Here is a 22,235-nt window from a genome sequence, read left to right on the forward strand (position 1 = left end):
TTCCTAAAACCTATGACTTGGGTTGGGTAGCTGTCAAAGTTGAAGTATGTCAGAAAGAGAATTTGCTGGTCATAGTATTTATAAGCAAGCCCTTTGTTTTCATGTACCCTGAGGTAAGTATTGCTGTTAGAAGTGATGTGTTAAATTCTCCTCTCAATTTGTTCTTAAAATGCAGAAGAAATAACATAATGCCACACACTACTGTTTTAGCTGAAAAGGAGGTTGCTTTATTGTTTCTCATACAGTGTTAGAAAACTTGATAATACTGGCTTGATTTGAAGAAGGTTTGTCAATGGTGTAACTAAATTGATGGATCTCTTCCTTTGAGTGCCTTATTTCTCTTTCCATATAATAGATGTGACTATCTTTGCATTGGGATAATTCAGGGAATTACTATTCTTTTAACATTTACATATTGTAAGGCAGTGTAGGGCTGCTATGTTAAAAAAAAAAAAAAAAACAACAAGAAAAAACCCCAAAAACCAAACCACCCCCCCCAAACTGTAGCCATAGAGGGCTGCATTTTCTTTAATCTCTCATGCTAAGAGCTATCTTAAGACGACTTCTGGTAGATTCTGCAGCGAGTGCTGCTGAGGTGGGTGCAAAGGAGCGATTTAGCTGATACTTCATAGTTCTGATTAGTTTGCATTGCTGTCTCCTGAGTGAGGAGGAAAGCAGTGGAAGCAATTTGAAGTAGTCATTATTCTAAGTAAGTCCCAAACTGGTCCAAGGCCTGCAGTATCCTGGTGTACCCTAGGGCCAGACGAGCGCTCGTATTTGGAGCAAAGTTGTGTTTGACTTCTGAAATAAATAATGAGTAATAAGCGCATAAATAATTGTGATGGGAGGTTTGGTTTCAATAGTAATTACAAATTCCAGTTTCATTTAAGGACTTACTAGTTCATTATCATGCTTAATTGTTTTGTACTTTTGTAAATTTATAATTTGAATTTGGTTATAATATTTAAATTTTTTCTTTTTTTTTTTTTAATACAGTACTGAAAATACCCATTTCTGTGCTGCGTTACTGTCTGTTTGCTCTGGCAGCTCTATTTTTATGTATTCATTTTCATGCGAGAAGCCCTTTCCTGAAGAATTTATGATCTGGTATTTTGAATGTGCTGTGTCAAACCCCATTAAGATTTTAAAGCCTCCTAAGTGAACTGCCTGTAAAGATACATTAGTTTAGAATCATGATTTGAAAAGTTGATAAACTCTGAGAAAATGAGTTAATAAATTTCTATTGAGAAATGCCACAATCTTTAAAATAAAAAAAATGTTTTGTTGGTTTTTCAGATTTGGAAAACTAAATGAAGTCTATCTAAATCAAGTTTGTATTCAAGTTTTTTTGATACCTGAGTAAGACCTGGTTTCTTTTTGAGTTAATTTGATAGATACCAGTTTGTCCCCATAGACAGAATATTTGCTTAGGGAAGAAGAGCGTGTCCAAAGAAGGGCAACAAAGCTGGTGAAGGGTCTGGAGCACAGGTCTTATGAGGAGCAGCTGAGGGAACTGAGGGGGTTTAGTCTGGAGAAGAGGAGGCTGAGGGGAGAGCTCATCGCCCTCTACAACTACCTGAAAGGAGGGTGCAGAGAGCTGGGGATGAGTCTCTTTAGCCAAGTAATGAGTGATAAGACAAGAGGTAATGGCCTCGAGCTGTGCCAGGGAAGGTTTAGACTGAATATTAGGAAGTATTTCTTTCCAGAATGGGTTGTTAGGTGTTGGAATGGGCTGCCCAGGGAGGTGGTGGAGTCCCCATCCCTGGAGGGGTTGAAGAGTTGGGTTGACCCAGCGCTGAGGGATCTGGTGGAGTTGAGAACGGTCAGTGTGAGGCTGATGGTTGGACTGGATGATCTTCAAGGTCTCTTCCAACCTAGGTAATTCTGTGATTCTGTGAAGATGGGATAAAGATGATTTTTTGCGAACTTAGAGCCAGCAAGGAATCTGCAGGAGATATCTGTCTTTGAAATGAGGAACTGTTAACTTGAGAGAGACTGACCTGAGGAGAATCTCCCTAGGCAGGGTGGATTTCCTGTACAGATGAACCTGCTTGACTGATGTGGACATGATTCTGTGAGGGGCTGCTTCTGATAGAAGTAGTGAGCGTCACTTGAATCCTCTGCTTAGCTGTTTCAGAGCTGTTTCTGGAGCTGAGGCACATTTGTATTGGTAGAAGGCACATCCTTTGTCCTCTTTTGGGGCTGTGGGCTGTTTTTCTCGACAACATTAATTTCTGTTCTTTGATTTGCCTGTCTTGCCTTGGTCTTTAGTGCTGTGTTTGCACTGGTCACTAAGCTTTCTGAAATTGAGGAAATTAGCTAGATTGAGTAGGAAGGTACTGTGTCATTGTTAAGGAATTCAAAATATTACCAAAACAGTAGGTGCCATTCTAAAGATGCATGCATCCATTGCTTGTTTTGTACTGCGATAGCATCTGAGCATGTGTTATCACTTCAGTTAACTTTTAGTTAAAAAAGAAAACTTAAATTCAAAGTCCATATGCAGTATCATAAAAATAATCCTGTAGCACTAGGAAGTAAATTGTCATATGTTCAATATGTTACATGCTTACAATACTGTCCTCCGTAGAGTTCCTAGTGTGATACTGCTCCCTTAGGTATCTTTCTCTTGCTATGCAGCTCTCTAGGGTTTACTGTCTCTCTCCAGGGTTTACTGTATGTTTAAGTGCATTTCTATCAGAATATGCAGTTTTAAGATCTTAAGTGTATGTTCTTATTTTGCAGGTTATACTTGATCAATTCTCCTGTGGTAAGAGCAGAAAATCTGAGATTTAAGGAGGAAGGAGTAAGGGATATACTGAAGGATGTCTTCCTGCCCTGGTACAATGCATATCGCTTTCTTGTTCAGAATATTCAGATCCTGCAACATAAGGTACCAGATCTCTTGAGCATGGAGAAGCAAAGTGGAAGGGGCTTTGTGCTTTTTACACTGAGTGAATTAGCATTGTAGAGGAATTTAGATTGGAAGGGGAGCTCTGGACTCTGACTCTGGAGGTCACCTGATCTTTACCTCCTTGTTCAAAGCAGGGCTGACCTCAAAGTTAGATCACTTGTGGTTAACTTCTGTGTTATTTGCTGTTTGTACCTTGTTTTGTACAGCTGTAATCACCCTGCATCTTTCTCTTTTTGACCAAGCTTACTATTATGTAGAAGTGCAAGGTAGGGGATTGTCAAGACATAATAGCTATCATTTCTCAGATTAGGGTGCTCTTGATTCCCTTTTATTTGAGATAAATGTGATGCTATTGCATTCATACTCTTGAAGTTGGAGAACAAGATAGGGACTTAAGGTTTGTGGGGTTAATACATACTAAGCAATTATCTGCTTCTAGTCACCTTGTTGGGAATACCAGTTAAGAGCCAGGTACCACATGTGCTCCAGGGAATCCTTCTGAAATGTCCACTATAAGCTTTGTTGGTCTTCTGGTAATTGTTTTATCGGTGTTTGTGTGGTAGCTTGGAGGCAGTACGTATCAGTAATACTTGCCTTGAGTGCTGCTGCTGCTTTTCCTTTGCTGTTACCCCACGTCACACAGTCAGGCATGGCTGCATCGCAGGAAGGATGCCGTTGGAGGATGGCATCTGGACTGCAAGTTTCTCTGCACTGAGGACATTGCTTAATAGCATACAGATTTAACAGAAATGGACCTGCATATAAGTAATGATAAGAAAGTTATTTTCAGTAGAGCCTGCTGTGACAATTTCTTGAGCCAACTCATTTACTGTAACTTCAGCTATGAATCTGCATAAAAATGTTTAACTTGGGAATACTCAATACTGAATACATTAGCCACAGCAAGAAGACTGCCTTCTGTAACATGACAGCTAATTTTTTTAAAAGTTAAATTTAAATACAACTTAGGAAAAAAAATAAAGAAATGGAATGGAAAGAAAGGTAAATCATCATAAAAGCAATAGTGCTTTTGACTTGTACATTACATTTGAAGTCTACTAAAAATGCTGGTTGAGTGACATGAGTTTCTACACTTTCAGAATGAAAGCAAGATTAAATTTTCTTACCTATAGTAATTTTTCATTTAAATTGAAGATTTTATGTGTATATTGTATAGCTTCTGTTGAAACCAATTTGAATCTTTCAGCTGAGATTAATGATAGAAGGTTACCACTTGTTACTCCAGACTTTTATGGGAGAGTGGGAACTAAGTGAAAAAGTTTAAACCTTGTACTACCCATGAAATTACAGTAGCAGCTTAATCACTGTGGAGAGCTGCCATTTGAAGCAGTAGAGGCAGCTGACTTCAATAAATAGTACGGTAAACAGCTGACTTAAATAAATGGTTTTATCTTTTTAACAACCCCTTTTGGGAAGAAAGTCTAGTAACTTCAGATCCTCATATTTAACAAATCTTTTCTTAGGATCCCTAGACAGCATTCATCAGACAAACTTAGGCATTGCTCCAAAAATATGCTTCAGTTTTTGCTGTTTGACCTTGAATTGTCTAAAGTGTGCTTTGCAGCTTTTTGCTGTGATCCCATTAAATCTTGCAAGATCAGACAAATTCGGGATGGAAGACCCCAGCGGAAAATCCAGGTGCTTAAGCAGATAGTTTGGTTAATTCAGCAGGTGTAATTTTTCTTTCTAAATAGGTAGTGAAACCATTCCTGTGCACCATATTAGGCAAAAGAATGTGCTATTCAGGGTGATAGTGCTTAAATTAGATGTCATGCACAGTCTTACACAACTTTTTCATTGTATTCTGCTTCCTGCAAGAGAGAAACTACAATCCCAGTGTCCTGGATGAAGTCTAATAAGAATTTTATGCTTACTGTAATTACCACAGTAATTGTGGTTGGTTAAATGATTGCTGACCTCACAGTGGGATTGCTGCACTTGTGGGTGATGCATTTCTTCCTAAGAATCTTCTCCTTTATACTGTGTAAATGGATGCATAATTACTGGGTCAAATAATCCAAACATATTTTTTCATCTGGACTCTGAGGGAGGGGAAAGTCCAAAGGCTCTTAAAACCAGATGCTAAATACTGTTTGTAAATCTGAAAAAAAAAAATAAACCCTGTTTTCAACCAGTCATAAGAATGTTCACATGGAAGAGTTGGACCGTAGGCGCTGACAAGCATGCTTACTTGTGGTCTTGCTTGCAATGCCCTACAGATTCAGTAGAGTGTTACGAAATTTCTCAGATGGGTGCAAACATCAGTGTTCTGGAAAGCAACAAAGTGCACTATATGCATGTTGGATGCCTAAAAATTCCACCTGTTTTTTAAGGTTGTTACATTCTTCTATGTTTTAATTTGTTGAAATTGTCACATGTTCTTAGAAAATAATTATATTATTTATATGCCCTTCCCCCAAATAGAATTCATTTTCATAGTACATTTCTTGTAAATGCTTTGGATTCTCCTAGATGAAGGAGTTAGGTAAATTCAAGAGTCCTACCCTGTGTCTGGAAGCTATGACATACTGCAAACAGGGAGAGAATGACTGCATACTGTCGTGTGCTGTACTACTTTTTGTCTGGTTTAACAGATCCAAATAACTGGCCTCATTTTGTGGTTGAAGAGACAGTGTGGTGAAATCAGCAGCAGTAGGAGTCAGGTTTTCCTTAGCTATTTCTCTTACATAGATGTTTCTGGAATTTAATGTTCTCCCTTAGGAAAGCAGTGTAACACAATGAAGGTGACAAAATATTATTGTCTGTCAGGTGGTTCTATACAGAGATTTGAATATATACCCTTATGATTTCAAAATGTGTTTTGTGTTTTTATGTTGATGATAGGATGAGGGAAGAGAATTCCTTTACAATGAGAACACACTTAAGGAGAGCAATAACATCATGGATAAATGGATTCTTTCTTTCACCCAATCACTCATTAAGTTCTTCAAAGCTGAAATGGCAGGTATGCACATGTTTGATCGGGTGAGTGTATGGGTGTTTAATTTTTGATTAGAGAACTGGCCATTTCATCCAGGGATTTCCAGATTCCACATGAGACTTGCAGTTCAGATAAAAGGAAGGAAATCTTTAACTAGGTACCATAATACATGGAATGCTGCTTTCATGGGTGTTGAATCAGATTTTGCTATGCTTGTTCATGAGATTTCAAAAACTGATGAGGCTTTTTTGTCACGGCTAATCCTATGAGCTCAGTGATGTAGCTTGTTGCTGTAACACCATCTTTTGCAGTGCTTGGAGCTATTAATAATATTATAATAGTAACTGAAAGACAGCAGTGAAAAGGAAACCAGTTGAATTTGGGGAAGCTGTAAAAAAAGGATTAAATGTGCAGTGCTCAAGTTACCTAAATAAAATAATTTTGAGAGGTACATGAGCATGGGGCGTACATTTTCCTCTGCATAGTTCCATGGAGAGGGTTTCTGTGTAATCTCATTGGGAGTGTCTGCAGCAGGGCGGAATAGCATTAGGATATTGCATAGCTGTAAGAAGATACTCTCCTGGGTTTTTTTCTTCCTGCATGTTGTCTTTTTCATCATGGCATACCTCTCAATGCTTGCATTATATTAAGACAATATTAATTGCAAAGAGAAGGTGCTGCAGGAGCCCCCTGAAGTAGTTGTTTGATCCAGTAAGCTTACAGACTTGCAGATAAAGTCACGATGGGATTTGAAGAGGTTTTGGTGCCCTTAAGGGCACTAGAAACCTCGATATTGGGAACAAGGTGGCTTTTGTCATGAGGGTTCCTGTTTATGAATAAACAACCTCCCCTATGCTTGTGATCTTAAGTTGCCCTCGGAAGAATTTTTAGAAGCCTTCTGCAGGTGTGCTTAGGCTTGGGGAAGGAAGGTATTAGTGGGATAATGGATAATGAGGAAACAGCTAAGTGCCAGATCTGAGTTTATGAGGACACGGGACAGTCATCTGCTGTTTCAGCCATGTCTTTTGTTTCCCACTCTCAGACTGTCATGGTGTTCATTCTCACCAAGGCCAGTAAGATGAGTTTATCTTGCTCCAATGGATAAAGCAGGTCATTTTGGTAATAACAAAATTCAGGTGAGGTCATAATTTCATTAAAGGAAGAAAGAATCCTTAAGCTACCAAACCCAGGAATATGCTAAAAGCTGTCTATTGTGGACAAAATGTGGCTTCTTCCTAGAAGTTTTGTCCTTGAAATTTGATGGTGGTGTGTGTGGAGTTTCATGTGTTGCCAAACAGAAATATGCAGAGCCTATGCAAGTTTACATGCTGCACGTAAGGAGGAAGAGACTTTGAGGGACAGTGGAAAATTCATTTGTGAGTACGTACCTGGGATCTTGGGTTAGTGCACAGTTTAAACAGAAATAGTATTTGCAGGAAGATAAGCATGGGGGTAGAAACTTGAATTCTCTGCTCTGGATTTCTAAGGGAAAGATGAAGCTAATAAAAAGGGATGTGTCAGCTGACATCTTTACAAAGCAAGAAGATCCTTCCAAGCAGGAGAAGAAAATTTGCTGTTGGAAAATGACAGGGTAAAGACTTACAAGACTGTGGTGTTGGTATTAAAGGCTATTGTCTTGGGTTAGGTGAAGATAACATGATGTGCTCATCAAATGAGTGACACATCTCATTTGGAAGTGATAAACAAACATGATTATTTTTCTGCTTAAACTCTGAATTCAGTCAGCTGTTAATGAGCTGCAGTAAATTTGTGTACTGTGACATGATACTCTTGTGCTAATCTTTTTTTTAAAAAGTAGTTTGGGATTTTTTAAAAAGATTTTCTACATATGACTTGAAGTAGAATAAATGCCAGGAAGAGGTGAGGGAAGGTTATAATGGTGACTGATAACCTCAAATGCTAGGTAAAACAAATAAATATACCACACAAGCTTCATTTTAGAACCCAAGATTTTGAAAATAATAAAAAAAATGCTGAAGCTGGTGTAGATGTGGCATGATATGAGCAAAAATAAATGATTGTGTTTGCCAGCTAATGCCATACAACTCTGTTACCTACAAGATGCGTAAAAAAAAAATAAATTGTTGTCTCTCCTGTGTCTAAAACATAGCAGAGGCAGTGATGCTGAGGTGATATTTGGGCACTATCTGTCAAAGAAATGCCACAGTCTGTACTGTAACGTGCTGTTCCTGCAACTGCGTGTGTGATTGCGTGTAAGAACATACAGGCTTAAAACTAAATATCAGGAGACACCCCTAACCAGGACAATGTTGCAGATGAGCTTAGCTTCTTTCATTTTGTCAAGTGCATGTTATAGTGGAGCTAAATTTTACACCGATTGCCTGCCTCTAGAAAAATGTTTCCATTAAGTAAAACTTATGTTAATTCTGCCCCAGTTTCTACCAGTAGCTTGAATAGCCAGCAGTATTTCAGCCTAAATGGAGTCCTTGTCAGTTTGGTATTGACCTCACTTGAATAGACTGAGAGTGGGAAGGGGAACATGCCTGTGCACACTGCAGCTTTGGGATGCTTTAGAGCGCCTGGAAAAACTTGAGAAATGTGTAACAACCTTCCACTAATCCTGGCTTGGGGAGAGCTTTTGACTTCCTAGAATGTATGCAATTGAGAAAAGGAGGCAACGTGTATCAGAAAGCAGTGTAACTTCAATTATTCCTGGAAAATTGGCAAAAGTTAAATGTATTGAAACCGTACATGTGTGAGTTTAAGAGGGTTTTTGCTGTTGTGTGTTATCTCTGGTTTAATAGGTGCCCAAAACTGGAGCTGTAGACATGCTCTCTTCAGGAGTGCTGCAAGTTGGGTAGACATATGCTAGTAACCTGTTCAGCAGCAGCTGGTGTAGCTCACTTGGTTTAACTTTCATAATAACATGCTTATCCGAATTAATTATTAGCTATTGAATAGTAGTATAGTTTTTTTCACTAAACCTCATCTTTTATGATAGAAACTTCTGGGATTTGGGCCCTTTGGTAAATAGGGCAAGTAGTAAGATATTGGGAAGATATTATGGAAAATAATAGGGCAAACGATCCTTTGTGTTCTGAGGGGAGTTAAAATTCGGTATTTAAAACCAGTAACCCTTATTATGCTTTTTCTTCTACTTAAGTGCCCAATACAAGCAATTATTTTACAAAACAACTTTTCTCCTGATGATGGAAACTGAAAGAAGTGTGCATGTGTGTCTGTGCACGTGTGTCTGCACGTGTTTCCGTGTGCATCCATGCCGTTTTCTTGAGTCATGAAAAAGTAAGATTTCATGATTTGGTTTATGAACTGGGATTACAGCTGTTGAAGGGAGAAATGCATGTTTCCAGGCTAACTTGAATCTCTTGTTAAAGATCTAAAGTTCTACTATCCCTGAAGGGTGGGTTTTTTTGAGGTTTTTTTGTTTGTTTTTAACCAGTCTCCTAACTAGATAATGCATAGCTAGAAGGGAGCTGGGAATTTTTTAGGAATACAAATTCCCGCAGAAATCATGTCTTCCTCACCATGGCATGAATCTTCTGAGCATTTCCTTTTTAGGTTTAAATACCAGTATTTTGCCTTTAAAACAGTTCTATTTTAGCAAACGCAATGAAAAGTGTGGTGGAGCTTTTAGAGCAAGGATCCATTTTATTCAGTAGCTGCTTGATTAATGGAACTGATTCAGAATAGAGATCAAAAAGCTCTTTGCTTTTAGAGAAGTTATATACAAGTTTTTCCTTAGAAGACTGAGTCCTATTTAAGGTCTATCCCCACCCCCCAGTTCTCTCATGAACAACTGAAATTTGTTTTACCAGTTGCATAGTGATGCTTATGATGACCTTCTTTTTCATGTTGGCAGTCCTCCATGCTTTTAAGTTACACAGAACTTGAAAATACAGCTATGTTTATCTTCTTACCTCGTCAGGCTTGCTGTTACTTTATGTTCTTTTAGCCTACCGTGTTACTTAGAAAGATAATAAAAAATTACAATTAATTCAGGGACAATTGATTGAAATAGGTGTCTCATCTTAAAACTGGCAAACAAAAAAGAAAATGTTGGCAGTAATTAATAATATTGTATGATTCTACAATAATTTCTGTTAAACTTTTAGTGACTTGGCTGTATTTACAGCATGTGCAAATCTAGGATTTGCCAAATCCTTTGTGATTAATAGTCTCTTATCCACTATCCTCTTTACGAGTCAGATAAAAGCATAAGGCTTCCATAATGCCTGTTTGTGTAGGATTAGGGAAACAATTTAGTGGTAGATGTGTTTGTCCTGAAGCATGAGAGTTGATGGCATGTGCAATTTCAAAATACAGTTTTAACATAATAGCATGTCTAACCACTTTTTTGATCTTAGTAACATAAGTGCTTTTGCTCAAGTTTTATGTTCAACACCAGAGCTACAAATGATAATGTGCTTCTTTAAGTGAGGAGCTTGATGCAGAGGGCAAATATTAACTACAGTAAACATTTTTCCTTCTAGCTTACAGGCTGTACACTGTAGTCCCTCGATTAGTGAAGTTTGTTGATATTCTGACCAACTGGTATGTTAGAATGAATCGCAGAAGACTAAAGGTAGGTATCTGCTTCTGCAATCTTGTACTGTAAACAAAATCCTAGTAGTCTATGTTAATGAATAGCAGCTTCATGGTGTTACACAAAATATTTATGCTGCACTTCAAATTATATCAGTTTGTACCCGATAGTGGAAATGAGAAGTTAACATTTTTCCCTCCTCTTTGCTTTATGAGGAAAAACAAAACAAAATGTCTAGTAATTCTGTTTCACTTGGTGGATGGGATTAAGCAAAACAAATACAGTTTGGAAAACCAGTTTATTGCATTAACATAGGACATTTTTGAAGTTTACCAAAGTGCATTTACTGATCCTAAAATTGCAGTTGTTTTTTTTCTTGGTGAATTCTTCAAACAGGGCGAGAATGGGACTGAAGACTGCATTATGGCCTTGGAAACCTTGTTTAGTGTTTTGTTCTCCATGTGTAGACTTATGGTAAGGGAAATACAGCCCACTATAACTGCTTGGCATTTTTAATGTAGTTAATCTAGAAGCATGCATCTTTGTGTCTAAGGTGACCATAGAAACTAGGGGTACAGAGACTGAACACATTGGGAGAAAAAACATATTGCTATTGATCTGTGTAGCATAGTTCATTTTCCACCTCCCCCTTTTATTTGTTCATCTGTTCCATGGTACTAAAAGAAGGCAGATACCACCTGACTGATAGACATTATGATTTGTTATCTGATGCCCAAAAGTAGCATGTAAATATTAGGAAGGAGGTGAATAAGTAGTAGTAATTTCTTTGTTTATTTCAGTCTGCATTTTGAATAACCTCAGTTCTGCATAAAAGACACTGTGTAAGCATTGGTTTTGCTGAATTGTCCTTATGCAATTCATAAGTATTACTGATTCATAATGTACAAACAATAAAGAAAAGATGATGACTGAATGCAACATTACAGGCACCATATACTCCATTTATCACTGAGCTGATGTACCAGAATCTGAAGACACTTATTGATCCGGCCTCAGTTCAGGAAAAGAATACTGAAAGCATCCACTACCTCATGCTTCCCCAAGTGAGGTAAGAGACAGCTTGTTATGTCACAAAACGGGGTTTTGGTTTGGTTGGGTTTTGATTGGTTGTTGGTTTGTTGTGGGGTTGGTTGGTTGGGGTTTTTTTGCTTCTCACAGAACAGTGCTCCTTCACTTACTTGTGTTTAAAACTGTTTTGCATTGCAAGAAAGCAAGCTGCTTTAATAATGTGAATATTCCTTTGCCTCAGGAAGAATTTTAGGATAATAGTTAACGCATTCTTTTCTATAAGCAAAAAATATTTAAGTTTTGATTAAACTCTGATTAATGTTAGTCTCTTTGCTGTAGGAGAAGATTTCACTAGCAGTATGCTTCACACCCCACTCTCAATGTTAGCTGGGAATTTTCCTTTCCTTCCACATTTAGGCATCAGACTTGTGCCAGGTTAAAGGATTGTAGATAGGAAGGAAAGCAATTAGGAGGAATGTGTGTTCCCTACTCACAGTGTTTTCTTCTTGTGGTGGGCAAGAAATATCCTTTTTACTCTTCAAAATGTGCACTGGCTAAAAGCTATAATGCCGACCTATGAAGGGCCCAACAGGATTATAAAAGTCTCTTGTGGGCCCTACGTTTACAAGAACATGTGCATCCCCCCATCTCTAGGCCGTTCTTAGTGAATGCTGATGCCAGACCCGGTGTGGATTGGAATTACTGTTTGGTGTGGACCACATACAGAGCCAGCAGAGTGAGTTCTTTTGGCTTCAGACCAAGAACTTAGACCGTTGTCCAGAGGTTGCCACTTCCTTGTAAGAGGATACATCATATGAGAGAGAGTTTTCCAGACAGATCATTTCTGTGAATGCTGATGGGTCAGGTTTTATTGTTAGTGCCAGTGTGTCTCAGAAAGCTTTGGGTCTGTGGTGGTTGTACTGGACATATGCTCTGGGTTATCCATAGTATCAACTCAGGTAGAACTTGACAACTGAAGTTGATTTGGTTTGTTTTGTTGTTTTGTGTTTTTTTAAATCCAGCTGAGGGAGGCATTAGTATTACAGTAATCAGTTGCTCATTAGTGCCTTGGTGCTGCATTAGTGGATTAAGTTAGTGCCTGCATTGCACTCTTAGTCACTGAATGTAAGAGAAGCAAACTTCCCTTTTGCATTGCAGCTCAGTCTGAAAAGCCTCAAGGACAAGGGAGCTGACCTTGATACTTTACGTGCCAGTTTAAAAATTTAAACCTTCTAGTAATGGTGTTTCTTTTATGGATACTATATCCTTTGAGGAAGGTGTAGGTTCTTTCTGATAGCTTTAATAGTGAGAGTTATTGCAACAGGGAGTTTGAGATTGACATAATGATGGTGCTGATTTTCTGTTCCCTGGAAAAGTGCTATAAAGAATATGTAATCAAAGAATGCAAAACTCCTCATCAGTGAGCTATCAGAAATGGTTTTGAGCTCCTTTAGAATGGAGTAATGGAAGGATAGTGAGCTATTTGCAGGAACTCAGTTCAGGCATGGGCTTAGCATGAGTGTTTAAAAGTGGCTTAGTCACTTTGTATTCCTGTTAGTGCTGACTTGCTGCTGTATCATGCAAACCTATGATGTATTTGAGTGGCTTGCACGGGTTTCCTCTTTTTCTTGTACTTTGCATTTTTATCTGCTACTCATTTGTGTAATTTACTGAATCCCCTACATATCAATTGTTCCCTTTGTCAGATAAAAAGACATGTTTTCAGAACTAAATTATTGTTGAAGTTTTAGAGTTTCACCTTGAGTTGCTAAGCACATTACTGCATTTTTCTTTGAATATTTTTCTGATGACTGCATAAGGACAATATTGTTAGTTAATAATAAGAGACATTTTTTGATGCAGTTACAGAAAATACTACTTTAACAATATGATGGGTATGTACAGATAAAGCTAAAGGACTTGGCCACTTTGACAGCTGAACTTGACTCAATACCTGCGTTACAAACCCCACTGAGGTATTACTTGGTTGCTTAGGGTCTGAACAGATTGGTTGCACTAAACTTTGTGCATGTGCATGCAACCTATGAAGACTTTTCTCTTTTCTGGCTCTCCTATGTTGTTAAGTTATGGCAAGTAATATTGAAATACTGCCAATCTATAATATATGAGCCTTTCTGGGAGCAAAATTTTCTATCTCACAATTTACATGTTTCCAAGTTTTTGGGGGATCATCCTGGAGACTGGCTTTTGGAAGAACAAAAGCTTCAAAATGGGTAGTAACATCTTAACCAAAGCCCTAGTGCAGAAGGTGGGGATATCTCAGTTTTAAGTTCTGCTTTACCAGTTCTGTTCTGGACCATCCTTACTGGATACATGGTTTTCATCCCTGTACTGTTGTTACTTATATTACAGCAAGCAGCTTTGTTCATTTTATTCACAACTGTCTTTTGAACCAGTATATCTGGTCTTGATATGACTCTTATGCAGGTTTAAAGGAGATGCTCAATTTATGCAGCTACTCAAGAAATCAAGAAAACAACATTTTGGGAACCGTTGGCAGCTAGTACATTTGAAACAATTTGTGAATGTCAGCTAACTCAAACCCCAAACAACCCAACCCTCCCCCTCACCCCCAAAGGAAGCAACACCACCCCCCACCCCCAACTCTGCCTTGCCTCAAAATGGAAGGGTGTTAAAATGATGAAGCCAGGAAAAATGATGAAGCCAGGAAAGATGACAAGACTGTCTAAAACATCAAGCTGAAATATCTAGAATTCGTGGAAAAGATTATACATTGAGATCCAGTGAGTTGGTTGCATTATAGGTATTTCATTGTCATTATAAGTATCTTATTTATAATATCTTTTTGCATCTTCTTATGATATATTAATATGAATCTTCCTTTTTATTGGATAGTAATAGAATAGGTAGTATGACTCAATCCATCATGTCCATCCTGTGAGAGGTACTAACAAAAGATGATTTAAAAATAGCTCTGTGTTTTGTTTTCAGCAAGTTATTTCCTCGTCATCTTCTCCACAGAGAGAAGAAAAACCTCTTTGTTCATTTTTCAAATTGCCCAAACATGGCATAATTGAATCTCTTGTAGGAAATTTCAGCAAAGGGGGTAAAATGTTTTCAATCTGCTCAGATACAGTGAGGATGAAGCAATATAATGTTTCCTTTTTAATCTAGGGAGGATCTCATCGACAAAAAAATTGAAAGTGCCGTTTCTTGTTTGCAGTCTGTTATTGAGCTTGGACGAGTAATCAGAGACAGAAAAACCATTCCAGTAAAGGTTAGAACTCAACATCTCTTATCAGTACCTTGGGAATGTGCAATAGCTTTGTAACTTTGAGATAAGCTTGGGAAAATTGGATAATTAACTTTGGAATAGCTAACAGAGTTCAACAGTAACATACTTCAGATGATAAAGAACTTCAGAAATTATTATTTATTTTCAGTTGGAAGGAAAAAAGTTTCTGTTTGTTATTTGTTTTTTTTTTCCTTCTCCTTCTTCCCAGTATCCTTTGAAGGAAGTAGTTGTTATCCATCAGGATCCAGAGGCTCTGGAAAATGTCAGATCTTTAGAGAAGTACGTACTCGAGGTAAGAACATCATGAACATGATGCTTAACTGGATTGTCTATGTCATTACCTAAACAAACAAACCCCTAACCTTCCCCATTGACAATAACTCACTAGGTAAAATTAATGTAAAAGAGAATTGTAACAAAAGGGGATATCAGTGGGTACTGTGTACAGAAATGAAGGTAGATGGGTGACGATCCTTAGTCTGGAGGAGTTGTAGTATTGAGAAATACTTAATCGCTCAAACTGACCACACAGGACTAAGAGGCTATTAGAAATGTTCTTTTCCTTGATCAGTGAAAGGAGAAAAGATTTTCTGAATGAAAATAAGACAGTAGTTGACTACATGTTGTTAAAGACATGGGTTGCAAAATTTGTGATCTCCTTCAGTTAAAAGGCATTAAAACCAGTTTGACAGTAAGTAGAAGGGTTGATGGAGAGAAGGAGTTCCGTGTAAGGGAGAGTAGGGGAACAGTCAAGATTTTTGCAGGATGTTGTTTAGGAAATAAAATGTCAAATAAGTAAGATGTTAGTCTATACAATTTCTTACACTCCTCTGCTCCTGTAAGCCACTACAATACTATTTTAATGTGTGTCCATTAGAGAAATGCAGCCTGTCCTACTTCTAAATATTTGGATAAAAGCCCCGTGAATTCAAAAGAAAAGTAACCCTCCTTGGCTTTTTGAGCTTAACTTCCTGAAATTGGCTGCACTTTCTGTTCTTAGTCACTCATGTAAAAATCCATAGTTTTTTAAGAAGTGAAATGAAAAAGGTGTTTTTTTTATAAATAAACTTCATTTATTTATATGTTTATGCTCTGCATAAATCTTTTAAACTTCAGTACTGCATTTCAGAAGTTGTAGCGATGGCACAAAGCCTATTACTTTTTGATTGCTTAAAAGACTGTTTGTAGAGTGGGCTTTTAAAAGTCTTTATGTTCAATTAAATTTCATTACAAATCAACTTGCATCTTCTTTCACATCTATGATGTACAAGAGAAATCAAACAGTAAGAGAGAACAGTGAGAAGGAGGTGTTTCAGCTACAGTGATGAATTTCGATGAGCCATGATCTTTTTATTCAAAAAGAAAAGGAGAGAGAAAAAAAAAAGCTATGCCAGTACACCTTTGAACTTTTTTCTAGGTGCTGGTGCCTCAAAACATCTTGCAAGCCAGTGGTTCTTACTACTTAAATCTGTCATGATCATGCATTTGATATCATGAGCTATGCTACGTGTAGTTCCGCACTGTTAGCGGCCTAGGGGCTTTATACTTGCTTTGCTGAACAGGGAGTTAGAGGTAATATCATCTCCATTGTAAGACGGGAGGCCTTTCAGAGCCACTTTGGAAGGCAGTGAGGGAAGAAGGAAGACGGGTTAAGCAATGCTGTGCTTTCTGAGCAGTCTTAATTTCCTCTTGCTGCAGTACTTTCTTGTTGGGATAGATGATCACTTCTCACCCAGATGTTTCATTGTGTTCCTTGGGGAGATAAGCCGTGACTTCATCTTTGTAACTGTATGTGTTTTGGGGAGGAAAGAATTGCATTTCGAATAGCAGCTCTTTGCTAAGAAAGCAGAATTCTAAAGGAACTGATTTGGTGTTGATGCTGGGCAGAATGCATGCATTAGATGTGAATATAAATTGAGGATTACTTCATGACAACAATTTCTGTGTGTTAATCTGTCTGGATTTTCACTTGAATCCTTCCCTTATGCAATCTTGTTGTATTTGTGTGTGGCTCTTAATTCAACAAGGCAGAATAGATGCCAGCTTTTCTCTTGGATGAGAACTGAAGGAGTGGTCTTGCAAAACAAAACCACCTAGGTGGTTGTTCAGACAATTTTCCCCATTCCAGACCTCCTGATAAAAATGTTCCTGAGGAAGGGATACCAGCCTTGATGCAAAGTCCTTGTTAGGAAAGTTAAGTACAGTGGAATACAAAAACTAGCAGTCCCCCAAATTACCAACTTTCTTAACTGCTTCAAGAGATCTCATTTAGAAGTCTTAATACAGTTTCTGAATGTGTGTGAACTGCAAGCTTAATCTTCTCCTGTCTTGCCCTCTCAAATCTACTTGTTTGAAACAATCTCTGATAAATGAGCAGAAACTAGAAGAAAATAAAAATTGAACAGCAATGTAGTTGTATATCTTGAACAGCTTATGAAAGACTTCCCTTCCCTTCCCTCCCGTGATAATGTCACATCTAGAAAGGTGAGCCATAGAGTGTAGTTTTCATTATCTTCTGAAGTCTACTCTCTTCCTGTATTTTAAGTGCTTGTAGCATATATACTAAAACCAGATTACTGTTACAGCTTAATTCTTTGTCCTGTTTTACCTCCAGTGTACTTCCCAGCTGCTGTCATATTAGTGTACTGCTTCTATGTGTCCAAGTACAGTAATCGGGTGGGAAATGTAGGGATTCTCTGCAGTTCAGAACGGTTCCTGTCCTTCAGCTCATCCACAGCACTTAAAGCTTTGAATCTGACACTGCAGAAGAACTTACTGTCTCACTTCTGTCTTCAGGAAATTCTTTCCATGTTGTATCACCTTACAATCTCTACACTTCTTAAGAGCTGATATAATACAGGACTGGTGGGTTCAGGAGTCTGTCTTTAGTTTGTGTTTCTGTTTAATGGTCTCTGGATTATTAAATAAAATTTATTTCTACTAATAATTGACCTTTGACCTTCCTGTCATCTTTCCTTTGTCAGAATCTCTCACTTTCCAGATCGGTCTCTACAAGTTCATGACAGTTCCGATGGCTGTACTAGGGGATGCTTCTAGTACAAGAAGCATAAGATTATGCTGCTTTCCATTTAATAGGGTTTTTTTTCTTCTTCCCTAAGTGTGTGTAACATTTGCATTCTCTAGAGCCAGTGAAATGGGTCTTCAGAGATTCTTTTTCTATTATAATAACCACTGGCAGTACAGTATCTAAGGATGTTTTTCCCTTGTCCAGAAATGGCATGGCCCTTTCCATATGCCTATCCTTGGCAGGTTAAGGGTTCTTTCTTCCTTTCAGTAAGGTATCTTCAGAGAGTTCTCTAACAGAAGATCTAGTCACATGCTTAAAATGTGTTGGAACTTTTTTAGTTCAAGTTGTCTTGACAAAGAGAACAAAAATCTGTATCTACCCAAGCAAGATCAACTTGCCTTGCTGGTGTTGGTGAGAGCAACCATGTCAGTCAAGAAATGACCAAAGCAGTGGAGGACCTCTTAAACTTCTAATTATATATTACTCCAGCAATACTGTCTTTCCCCAAGCCTAAATATGTATCTAAGGAAGGCTTCTAAAAATTCTGCTTCTTAAGAGCACTGGCTAAGGGAGTCATAGCTCAATGCGCAAGACTTGTAGATCAGTGATGTGTGCTTCTTGCTTTTAGTTACTGTGGAACTTAAATTTTTAAGAATTGTGCACTAAAGGAATTTTGATTTAAATATCTTTATTGATTTGCAAGTGGGATCATAAGACTTTTCTATGATGTTAACATATTACTTCTCTTAAACTTGGCAGTTATGATGCTTCACTTCAGAATTGTTATTATTAATCATTTCGATACCTGGATCTTTTCAATAGCAGAACTTTGTGACATTTAGGCTAGTGTTTATCACATTTTCTTGATCTGAAAACTGGGTTTGTGGGTTTTATAGAATCCAGTTTTAAGGGAGATCAGGTTTCCTTACTCGGATTACTTCCAAAAAGATAGCTGACAAAATTTGCTGTCAACCTCTAGTAAAAGGTAACAATGGAACTGAACAATTTGATAAATTATTACATAATTGGATTGTACAGAATTTGTTTTAGTTTATATTTATTTACTACTGCAAACAAAGTTATAGTATGTCTGATGGGGAGATGAGTTACAACAAACTCAAATACCTTTATGGAAGCACAAATACAAAATACTGTCTATTGTCCTATTTTTATTATAAACCTTAAAATTCAGCAAGCTGATGCTGAAGCTTAGTATGTGTTGTATTGCACAGCAATCAGTTTAGTTGTTTACTAGTATGGTTCAGAGCTAAAGAGGTCACTGAATACGGGCTGTATGTGCAGCTTTATTCATTAACCTCGTACATATTCAGAGCTTTTAGAACCTTTAGCTATTGTCAGAATTGTGTTTCTAGTAAATTTGCAGGTGCCAGAGGTAATCTGTAAGCAAAAATACACCATTTATTTTCATGCAGTTGCTGACAGAAGAATTTGAAAAATTCACGTGTCAATTCTTTGAAAATTTCATTCATCGCTTTTTCAGAAGTAGGTGTAGTCTTTGATCTGCAGTCTTACTCTCATCAAACATAGCAAATCATTTAAATAAACAGATTTTAATATTAGAACTGTCCAGAGTATAGGGTTATCATGCAAAAATGATAAACAAAAATAAATCCAGAAGGCTTTTAGCAACTGAACACAGTTGCATTTTATTCATTAGTATTTGAGGCCTTTTACAAGCCTAGTTCAGGACTACTTTTCCTAACTACTTTCAGTGAAAGGTTTTATCGGAGTCAATTTTACTGCATGCGCAATCAGAATCTTGTCTGCATGCAACCTTTGCATACCCTTCCACCCCCACCCCTATGTATGGCTATAATAAAACAGAGAAAAGTGACTTCTTCATCAAATCCAAGGTCTAACAGTATTTTGTAATGTTAATGATGTTACAGTGATGTAGTAGACTTAAGTCCGTGAATGGGCTGAATTAACTGATGTATGAACTGTGACGCTGTGTGGTCCTTCAGTATTTTGCTTCTTACAATATTACATAATCAATATTTATTTTCCTTTTTAGGATGTTTGCTTAGAAAGCCCAGCCCAGCCAAGCTGAACCACAGCACTGGCATTTCTCTTTCTTGGTTCTGGGAATTGGGAATAGTTGGGATATCGGTCGATCTGATCATGTCTGGCACATGGCACCAACAAAAAGCCATTGTACGTAGGAATGCCTGACCATACAGGCCTTCCTTCTGGTGATGGGAAGGACTGGTTGCCTCAGTTTGTATGTAGGAGACTTGAAAGATGTGTTAAGGAGCTAATTTTGATTTATTGGGAAGACAAAATTAAGAACTACTTAAAGTCAAAGCACTATATTGAGGAAGATATAAACAGACCTAGGATACAGACTTTCTTTTTCTTTGAAGAGTTATTCTGGGTTTTTAATTGATACTGTATACAGAAGAATGGTTCCCTAATCTTATTAGTATAGAAAACTTGTCCTGATGGAGTTGGCCTGTATGTAATTTATCTAATCAGGCCCAAAGTCATCATTCAATTTGTGCTATTTTTTGGATTATTATTTCTTTTTCCCCACGAGGTCGTCATCTACCACTTGTGGGCTCATTTCCAACAGCACCCCATTAAAACTGAATTTCTAAAGTACCTGATTTTCATTAGATTTCCTAAATTAGTTTCTGTTGTATTCTTGGCTCCTCATGTCAGTAGGACTTCCTAGGGAATTAGACTGTAGCTCAGAGATTGTATTTAAGCATTACTGCTCAATCTAAATGTTTGGCTACTTGCTAGTCCTGTCATGCTGACACTATCATTTACTTCTGCTTCCTAAAGGACTTGGAGTAGCTTGCTTGCCAAATGCACTTGGTGATTCTATATCATGTTGATGTGAACTCTTAACAACCTTCTAGTGGAGATGTAATGCTTCAAATATTGGGCAGCCTGACAGGCAAAACCTGCCAAATTATTGTGAAACGTGCAGGTTTATACCTGTAGAAGAGTTGCATGTTGGCAGTTAAAACTTTCCAAGATCTGTCCCTGGTACGTTACACCAAAAACAGAGTGACGCTGTGTGAAACTGAAAATTTAGGTATCAAGTCCTGCCTGGTATATGTTTCTTACTTGGCTTTACAAAGCAGAGAAAAACCAGTCTCTCTTGAAACACTGGGATACAGTGCTCTTATTTACAGGAGGTATACCAAGACATTATTTCTTAGTGTTATTAATAACATGTCTAATGCATTTGTTCATTGGACAGAATTAAATGTAGAGCAGAGAGGTTTGCTGTGGTACTTCAAATTTGGCATTGTATGATGGTCAGGGTGTGTAATAAGATTTGTGGGGTTTTTTTACTGGTGTTTTTTAATGTGCTTATGTGATGAGGAAGAATGTAAGAAATGACTTAGTGGTTTAGACTCGTGGCTCTTCTAGCACATGGTGCTGTCTCCTGCAATGGTAGAGTCCATTTAGTGAAAGCACGAGCACCTGGCCACTTCTTGCAGTAGACTCCTGTCGTAGTCACCATCTGCAGCTATTGTATTAAAGGTACTCAAGGGCACACACCTGCCTGTTTCCTTTAACATCTTGTCATGTGCCTACCGTTATGAGCTTAATTCCTTTTTAAACTTGGTTGTTCACTCCTGCTTACCTCCTCTGAGGCATTACGTTCCAAGGGTTAACTACTTGTATATCTCTTTTAAACCAATCTCCTCCTATTGCCACTGCATGCTCCCTTACTTGAGGGGTTGTTTGGGGATTTAGTGAATAACAGTTTTACATTCCTTACCGACCTCTTTCATAATTTTTTAAACCTCAATCATATCCCCCTTCAGCTTCTCTCCAAAAAGTTCTAGCCTTGGTCTTTCCTCATATGGTAGCAACACTGTTAATCAGTTGTTCTATAAAACTCTCCACAGCACCACTATATTCCCCTTCAGATACAGGGACAAAGCCTGCTTGCATTACTTGTAAAACATGGGCACACCCAAGTTTCTGTAGTGGCAAAATAACATCCTTGGTCTGGGGCCCCTCCTGCAGTTCATGCAAATTTTATAAGCTTTTTTGGCTGCTCTGGCACACTGATCTTGTGCTGCAGAGCATGGACAGGAGTTTTTCTGAGCAAGGTGGTTTTCTGTACTGTAAGGACCTAGAATAAACACAAAATGAGGCAGTAGCATTTGTACAACCTAAACCATAAAATTGTTGGTTATAGTTTTCTGGCTAAAGGCATATTGAAAGGACTATTTCAGCAAAATTTTTCTTCCTGAATTTTGCCAGGCCATTTTCTAATGCTGTTGCACACAACAGTAATACTTTTATCTCTTCAGGCAGGTGTAATGGTAAAATAAAACTGGCTGTTGGATAGAGATCTGATTTGAGTTGAGCTGACTGGAGTCTATTAAGAACAGCGAAATGTCCCCTGACTGAAGAGGAGGATAGGATCTTTTGCTGAAGGATCGTTTCAGTATTGGTTGGGTTTATTTGCTCTTGCAGTGTTGGCAAGTT

At 37.9% G+C, this 22,235-nt stretch overlaps 1 protein-coding gene across 1 annotated transcript in view; it reads left to right on the plus strand.

The window, feature by feature from the left end:
- Window positions 1-22,235, plus strand: part of IARS1 (isoleucyl-tRNA synthetase 1) — a 109,086-nt gene that overhangs the window by 66,645 nt on the left and 20,206 nt on the right. The window contains exons 20-26 of the mRNA XM_074836618.1: window positions 2,746-2,893; window positions 5,780-5,900; window positions 10,370-10,461; window positions 10,819-10,896; window positions 11,370-11,491; window positions 14,608-14,710; window positions 14,937-15,020. Of these exons, the coding sequence (XP_074692719.1) occupies window positions 2,746-2,893; window positions 5,780-5,900; window positions 10,370-10,461; window positions 10,819-10,896; window positions 11,370-11,491; window positions 14,608-14,710; window positions 14,937-15,020 (748 nt within the window). The remainder of the gene's footprint in view (window positions 1-2,745; window positions 2,894-5,779; window positions 5,901-10,369; window positions 10,462-10,818; window positions 10,897-11,369; window positions 11,492-14,607; window positions 14,711-14,936; window positions 15,021-22,235) is intronic.

Source organism: Strix aluco, chromosome 11, assembly GCF_031877795.1.
Source record: "Strix aluco isolate bStrAlu1 chromosome 11, bStrAlu1.hap1, whole genome shotgun sequence".
Taxonomy (NCBI): Eukaryota; Metazoa; Chordata; class Aves; order Strigiformes; family Strigidae; genus Strix; species Strix aluco.